General features: G+C 43.5%; 1 protein-coding gene across 4 annotated transcripts in view; it reads left to right on the top strand.

Annotated features, from left to right (window-relative positions):
* The window catches only part of LOC103519919 (sulfotransferase 4A1), a 12,027-nt gene extending 4,436 nt beyond the window's left edge, over positions 1 to 7,591 (top strand). For 2 of the 4 annotated variants that reach the window (XM_026831225.1, XM_026831226.1), the window contains 4 exons: positions 1,675 to 1,801; positions 4,265 to 4,359; positions 5,031 to 5,214; positions 7,142 to 7,276. In XM_026831225.1, coding sequence (XP_026687026.1) covers positions 1,675 to 1,801; positions 4,265 to 4,359; positions 5,031 to 5,214; positions 7,142 to 7,248 — 513 coding nt within the window. In that variant the 3' untranslated portion in view covers positions 7,249 to 7,276. Of the gene's footprint in view, positions 1 to 1,674; positions 1,802 to 2,629; positions 2,757 to 4,264; positions 4,360 to 5,030; positions 5,215 to 7,141; positions 7,277 to 7,377 lie in introns of those variants that run through there. The other 2 variants (XM_026831228.1, XM_026831227.1) reach the window with 2 other exon arrangements.
* The last annotated feature ends 598 nt before the right edge of the window (positions 7,592 to 8,189 follow it).

The raw sequence follows: 8,189 nt of genomic DNA, 5'->3' as shown, positions 1-8,189 counted from the left end.
AAAAAAGATACAACAGGTAAAGATAGGTAGTGGTAGAGACATTGTGAGAGGAATTGTGATAAGGAAAATAGAAAGGAAGGGTATTTTAACAGGACGTTGGGTGCCTTCTATTGGGGGGAAAAAAAGGAAGACGGTAGACGGAGAGGAAGGTTCCAGCCAACAAACGTTGCGCCTTACCAGGTCCTACGCCCATATACATCACACACTCAAACACACACACACACACACACGCCATTCATAAACATTTCCACATACATTTGTTCTCGCAGTTGCCCAGCCCTCCGAAAGTGAACGAGGTGATCTGAGTGAGTGGTTCAGGAGTCCGAGAAGAGTCCTTCGCTGACAGCCTCTTGCAGGGAAGTTTTGAAGGAGAAGAAGGAGAGAGAGTTCAGGATGGGGTAGGGTACTGAAGGAAGGATTTGGAGTAGGAGAAGGTGTTATACCGCGGTTTTTCAAGAAGGAGTTCGTGCGATCTAGTATCTCTGGAGCGTACGTCGGATCGGAATTGATATTTTTCGTACAAGTAGGAGGGGGATTGGGAAACTAGAACTTTGTAAAGTAAGGAGAGAGTAAGGATGCGTCTCCTATCTTCTGTCTTGAGCAGTCGCGCCCTGTTGAAATATGGGGTAATGTGCTCCCTTCGTTTGACGTTGTAAATGAATCTCACACAAGAGTTCTGCGCCCTTTGTATTTTTAGGGAACGTTCGGCTGTCAGTCCGTTAAGGAGGGGGGCGCAGTACTCGAGCTGAGGGAGAGCAAAGCATTTAACAAGCAAGATTTTTGAATTTTGGGAAGTGAAGTTTTTTATACGTCCAGAGGGTTCCGAATACTTTTTTTCTGATTTTGGTGACTTCATCGGACCAGTTCAAGGAGTTGTCAAAGGAGATGCCCAAATTTCTTGCGGAGTCGACATATTCTACCACATTCCCATCTACCTCAATGGGGGGTAACGGCAGCGGGACGGTGCGACGAACTCCAGTGCTACAAATGAGCATAACCTTAGTCTTTCCTGGGTTTATGATGAGGCCATGTGACCTAGCCCATGCGACCATTTGCTCTATTTCGTGGTTAATCACGTTTGCAGAGATGGCAAGGTCCGGAGGACGGGCTGAGAGGTAGATCTGGAGGTCGTCGGCATAGAGATGAAAGCGGCAGTTGGTGAAACAAGAGCTGATGTCGTTGATATAGAGACTGAAAAGAAGCGGACCCAGCACAGAGCCCTGAGGAACGCCGGAAACGACTGGTTTCCACCCTGACCTGTCGTTGTTTGACCCGAGAACGCTTTGTCTGCGCCCAGAAAGGTAAGAGCCGAACCAGGCGACAGCTTTGCTGTTGAAGCCAAGTGTTCTGAGCTTTAGGAGCAGGATCTGTTTGTAATAATGTGTTTGTGCGCATACGTTTCTGCGCAGTTCTTTCTGATGCTCCTCCGCTAGCGCGCTTGCATAGTGGCACTACCTAGCGGACGAAAAAGACAACTGCGTGAAGTATGACGTCACACATACCTATTTGAACTCTTTCATTAGAACGGAAAATAAAAATTGAATTTTCGACCTTTTACAGTTATTTTTTCGGAGTTTTTACCTCGGATTTGGATCCCAACTTTTTACATAGGAATTGACCATTTATTTATAATTTTTACCCATTTGCAACTGCTCCATTATCTCGTGATTTCAGGTTATCTACGTAGCTCGAAATCCAAAGGATGTGGCTGTATCCTATTTCAATCTGTACAAACTATTCCGCACTCTGGACTTCACTGGAGACTTCGATACCTTCTGGAACTACTTCCAAAATGACCTGGGTAAGAAAATGAGGAGCTCTGTGCCGAGTGTGGTTGTTAGCACTAACTCTCAACCCGGGGATCGGAGGTGCTGGGTTCAAATCCCGACTAGGACGGAAATTTACGTACGTAATTTTTTATTATTAGAGGTTTGACAGAGGGAACTGTAACTGCTATGGTCTTATCGTCCCGAAATCGAAGAGAGAAGAAAGACAGGATAGGAGATAGAAAGCCAGCCGTTCCGAGAACGAACATTATCCCATCAGGACAAAATCCGCCCCGGGCGGGAATCGAACCCGCGGCCTAGCGCTTACAAGGCAGACGCACTACCAAACTAAGCTAACTATAGGCTGGCTGACATACGTAATTTTGAAAATGTTTGATATTAGAGGGAATTTTAACTGCTTAAGGTCTTATCGTCCCGAAAGCGAAAGGAGAAGGAAGCAGGAAGGGAGAAAGCCAGCCGTAAACTTTGACGTCACGGCATACGCTCCCGTAGGCGATGACGTCACATCAAATGTCCCGAGCAAAGCTCCCTCGCAGGCAACGTAATAATGTGTTTGAGCGCATACGTTTCTGCGCAGTTCTTTCTGCTCCTCCGCTAGCGCGCTTGCATAGTGGCGCTACCTAGCGGACGAAAAAGACAACTGCGTGAAGTATGACGTCACACATACCTATTTGAACTCTTTTATTAGAACGGAAAATAAAAATTGAATTTTCGACCTTTTACAGTTATTTTTTCGGAGTTTTGACCTCGGATTTGGATTGTCCCAACTTTTTACATAGGAATCGACCATTTATTTATAATTTTTACCCATTTGCAACTGCTCCATTATCTCGTGATTTCAGATTATCTACGTCGCTCGAAATCCAAAGGATGTGGCTGTATCCTATTTCAATCTGTACAAACTATTCCGCACTCTGGACTTCACTGGAGACTTTGATACCTTCTGGAACTACTTCCAGAATGACCTGGGTAAGAAAATAAGGAGCTCTGTGCCGAGTGTGGTTGTTAGCACTAACTCTCAACCCGAGGGTCGGAAGTGCTGGGTTCAAATCCCGACTAGGACGGAAATTTACGTACGTAATTTTTTTTATTATTATTATTTTTAGCTTCAAGAATTAAAAAAGCTAATTGAGCTTAGGGATAAAAATCCCCGAAACTTTTTTTTTTTTGGAGGTTTGACAGAGGGAACTGTAACTGCTAGGGTCTTATCGTCCCGAAATCGAAGAGAGAAGGAAGACAGGATAGGAGAAAGCCAGCCGCTCCGAGAACGAACATTATCCCATCAGGATAAAATCCGCCCCGGGCGGGAATCGAACCCGCGGCCTAGCGCTTACAAGGCAGACACACTACCAACTAAGCTAACTAGGCTGGCTTTCGGGGTTTAATAGGGGTTTTACCCTTCATTCGGCGACAGGCTAACTCGCCTTCTTACAGGGGCTTCACCCAGCCTGAGTGGGGCCGGGAAAAGCCAGCAAGCGACTGCCCAGATGACCACCCAGATCCGGATATGAACCAAACGAAACGTTACTTAACATAATAAGACATACACAATTAATTGGCTGTGCCACCGGTGGTACATCAATGGTAATCGATTGTGGTAATCGATTGCAAATAAATATTTCAACCGGTTACTTTCTGGTGTTCTCGTGTTGACCCAGGACCTAAATGGGAAGTATTGTGTCTCTTCTCGCCCATCTGATGAGAGGCATACTACGGGATGGGAATGCTACGACACAGGCCACAAGCGTCTAATGTAGCAGTTGTTCCATTGCTACGAAATAAAAACGGCGGTGGAACACTCATCTTTTGAAAAAAGCTAACCCCGGGATCGAATTAGCGACTTAGCGCTTACAGACGCGCTACCCTGACTAGGCAATAGTTATATCTAATGAAGTTGGTACCTACTCACCAAGTCATCTTCATGGAGAAAATCACAGGGCACCTCTTTACGGACGATCTTGTCGAACAGTCCGTTGTTCCGGTGCTTCAATTTCTGCGTGACCGACTGTTTCTGTTCTCCACCGCTAGACTGCGCCACATACCAAGTCAGCTGAATCACTAGCGCTACCAGGGCGGAATTACACCCTAGTTAGGGCTGATTGAGAGGCTGACGAAAAACGCCGACCCCGTCTGTACACGGGAAAAGGCGAGGAAAAAGAAAGAAAGAAAGAAGGAAAGAATGGCAGGATTCTCACACTGTGAGCTCTTCCACCCAACCAACGATCGCCAACAGGATAAACCTGTCGGCGGGATAGAAAAATAGGGGAAAGAAGAGAAGGGAAAAGAGAAGACGAAGGAATAATAATGGAATAGATTATCAAGCTTCAGGATAGAGGTGTTCCGTGACAAGAACTTTGAAGCTTGGTGGCACTCAAGGCATTCATCAGGAGTAGGTATTACTCACATAGGTACAATGTACATATACCTACCTAGGTAGCTAGATTTATTAATTAAATTAATTATTTATTTATTTCCAGTGGGCTGGGCACCATATTGGAATCATGTAAAGGAAGGCTGGAGCCACAGGGATAACCCTAATGTCCTGTTCCTGTTTTATGAAGACATGAATAAGGTATACCTACCGGAATACTTATTATACATACCAACCGAAATAAAAAAAGGAATCTTTGAATGGTGATGTTAATAAGTATGACTGCATGCTTGTCAAAAATGTCGTTCCCTCCTTAATACACATGACTAATAGTCTCTAAATTACATGACTTGACTTGGACTCGAACCACCAACCTCGCGATTCAAAGCCCTATCTACCTGGATAAATTTGCGGACTTCGAAATTTTCGGCATACCTAGGTACCTAATAATAATAATTATTTTTTGGAGTAGAATAAATATTCCAAAAAGAGTATCCTCTATCCTTTCAGCTTCAAAACGAAGTATATACCTACCTATCTGTACTGCAGTGGCGTAGCGTGGTCTAAGTTCAAGTGTAGGGCGTGTAGCGCTCATGCACAGGTCTACCAAGTCCCATCACAGTACATGCCATTAATATTTATGGGCATTAGAATGAACTTTTGAGTTGTATGGCCGCCATACACGCCATACATACACGATACGCCACTGCTGTATTGCGACGATACCACATGAATACAACAGTTTTCGGCGGAATACTGAGTAACTGCGGTTTAGCAGCTCTGCGCTCGTTTGGTATCTGGCTATAATAAGGTACTAGTTACTGTATAATAAGTTAATAAGTTACTAGTTACTATATTTTTTCTTCTCCCAGGACTTGCCCTCCTGTATCCACCGTGTATCAGAGTTCCTGTCTACGCCACTCACCCAGGATCAAATAGAACAACTAGCGGCCTATTTGGACATCAAGAACTTTCGCGCCAATCCCTCAGTCAACTTTGATCAATTAATACGAGTCGGTGTTTGTAGGGCGCAGAGCGATGGATTTATACGACAAGGTAAGATGGGTTGATACGACAAGGTAAGATGGGTTGATACAAGGTAAGATGGGTTTATACGACAAGGTAAGATGTGTTGATACGACAAGGTAAGATGGATTGATACGACAAGGTAAGATGGGTTGATAGGACAAGGTAAGATGGGTTGATACGACAAGGTAAGATGGGTTGATACGACAAGGTAAGATGGGTTGATACGACAAGGTAAGATGGATTGATACGACAAGGTAAGATGGGTTGATACGACAAGGTAAGATGGATTGATACGACAAGGTAAGATGGGTTGATACGACAAGGTAAGATGGATTGATACGACAAGGTAAGATGGGTTGATACGACAAGGTAAGATGGATTGATACGACAAGGTAAGATGGGTTGATACGACAAGGTAAGATGGATTGATACGACAAGGTAAGATGGGTTGATACGACAAGGTAAGATGGATTGATACGACAAGGTAAGATGGGTTGATACGACAAGGTAAGATGGATTGATACGACAAGGTAAGATGGGTTGATACGACAAGGTAAGATGGATTGATACGACAAGGTAAGATGGGTTGATACGACAAGGTAAGATGGATTGATACGACAAGGTAAGATGGGTTGATACGACAAGGTAAGATGGATTGATACGACAAGGTAAGATGGGTTGATACGACAAGGTAAGATGGATTGATACGACAAGGTAAGATGGGTTGATACGACAAGGTAAGATGGATTGATACGACAAGGTAAGATGGGTTGATACGACAAGGTAAGATGGATTGATACGACAAGGTAAGATGGGTTGATACGACAAGGTAAGATGGATTGATACGACAAGGTAAGATGGGTTGATACGACAAGGTAAGATGGATTGATACGACAAGGTAAGATGGGTTGATACGACAAGGTAAGATGGATTGATACGACAAGGTAAGATGGGTTGATACGACAAGGTAAGATGGATTGATACGACAAGGTAAGATGGGTTGATACGACAAGGTAAGATGGATTGATACGACAAGGTAAGATGGGTTGATACGACAAGGTAAGATGGATTGATACGACAAGGTAAGATGGGTTGATACGACAAGGTAAGATGGATTGATACGACAAGGTAAGATGGGTTGATACGACAAGGTAAGATGGATTGATACGACAAGGTAAGATGGGTTGATACGACAAGGTAAGATGGATTGATACGACAAGGTAAGATGGGTTGATACGACAAGGTAAGATGGATTGATACGACAAGGTAAGATGGGTTGATACGACAAGGTAAGATGGATTGATACGACAAGGTAAGATGGGTTGATACGACAAGGTAAGATGGATTGATACGACAAGGTAAGATGGGTTGATACGACAAGGTAAGATGGATTGATACGACAAGGTAAGATGGGTTGATACGACAAGGTAAGATGGATTGATACGACAAGGTAAGATGGGTTGATACGACAAGGTAAGATGGATTGATACGACAAGGTAAGATGGGTTGATACGACAAGGTAAGATGGATTGATACGACAAGGTAAGATGGGTTGATACGACAAGGTAAGATGGATTGATACGACAAGGTAAGATGGGTTGATACGACAAGGTAAGATGGATTGATACGACAAGGTAAGATGGGTTGATACGACAAGGTAAGATGGATTGATACGACAAGGTAAGATGGGTTGATACGACAAGGTAAGATGGATTGATACGACAAGGTAAGATGGGTTGATACGACAAGGTAAGATGGATTGATACGACAAGGTAAGATGGGTTTTTTTCCTTTTTACCTTTGATAGAGGGAGTTGTAACTGCCAAGGTCTTATAGTCCCGAAAGCGAAGAGAGAAGGAAGCCGGGATAGGAGAACGCCAGCCGTTCTGAGAGCGAACCTGCCAGGTATGTCCAATTTGGATAAAAGTATTTGTGACCTTTTTTTCATTTACAGGAAAAAGTGGAGGTTGGAAATCGAAATTTTCGTCGGAACTCAACATGCAGGCTGACAAATGGATCGAGGAAAATCTACGAAACACAGACATCCGCTTTCCTGAATGAACATTAGGATTGCTCAAGTTAGACCTGGATTATGCCGACCACTTATATTGTGCTAAGTTTCCGCAAAAAGTTATGAGATCCCCCCAAAAAATACCACTTCGAGGCATAAAAAAGACCCCGCCAAGTCAGATCGAGGAAAATCTACGAAACACAGACATCCGCTTTCCTGAATGAACATTAGGATTGCTCAAGTTAGACCTGGATTATGCCGAACACTTATATTATGCTAAGTTTCCGCAAAAAGTTATGAGATCCCCCCAAAAAATACCACTTCGAGGCATAAAAAAGACCCCGCCAAGTCGTTCCTCCCAAAATAAATCAAGTGCCCCCAAAAAATAAACAAAACTCCATCCCACCCCAAAAAAGATTAGAAATCAATTTTGTACCCCGCCTTTTATGCACTTAATAATTTGTGTGCTCCTCCTTCACGTAGTATAGTGGAATGATTCGCCCTGCTCGTTCGAGACGTACTTCGTGTGTGAGCTGTGAACGGGGCCTTTGCGAATTTGTGAACGGAGCCTTTGTAATTTTGTAAACGGACCCTTTGCGATTTTGTAAACGAGGTCTTTGCGATTTTGTAAACGGAGCCTTGCCGATTTTGTGAACAAGGCCGAATAACTTCAGTTTTTGGGTGCAATAAGTCCTACAATACTGGACTCCGCACACAGGAATTTCGTCAGAAAAGACCCCCATGTCAATGTAATATAATGTGAACAGAGCCAAGATTTTCCCCCACTTCAATGTAATAATTATAGTGTGAACGCAGCCTTTACGATTTTGTTAACGGGCCTCTGTTGATTTGTAAATGCTGCCAGAGCTAGTCTACTAATGGTTGGGGTCACAAAGTTAGTTTAAAGGTTTAAACTCAGTTTAAAGTTTTAATCTTGGATTAGGCAGCCTTATTGGTTGCTATAATTTTGGATTTTTTTTTTTTTTTTTTT

This window comes from Diaphorina citri, unplaced genomic scaffold (genome assembly GCF_000475195.1).
Source record: "Diaphorina citri unplaced genomic scaffold, Diaci psyllid genome assembly version 1.1 scaffold3034, whole genome shotgun sequence".
NCBI lineage: Eukaryota > Metazoa > Arthropoda > Insecta > Hemiptera > Psyllidae > Diaphorina > Diaphorina citri.
The sequence above is the reverse complement of the archived record's forward strand: the minus strand, read 5'-3'. Positions and strand labels throughout refer to the sequence as shown.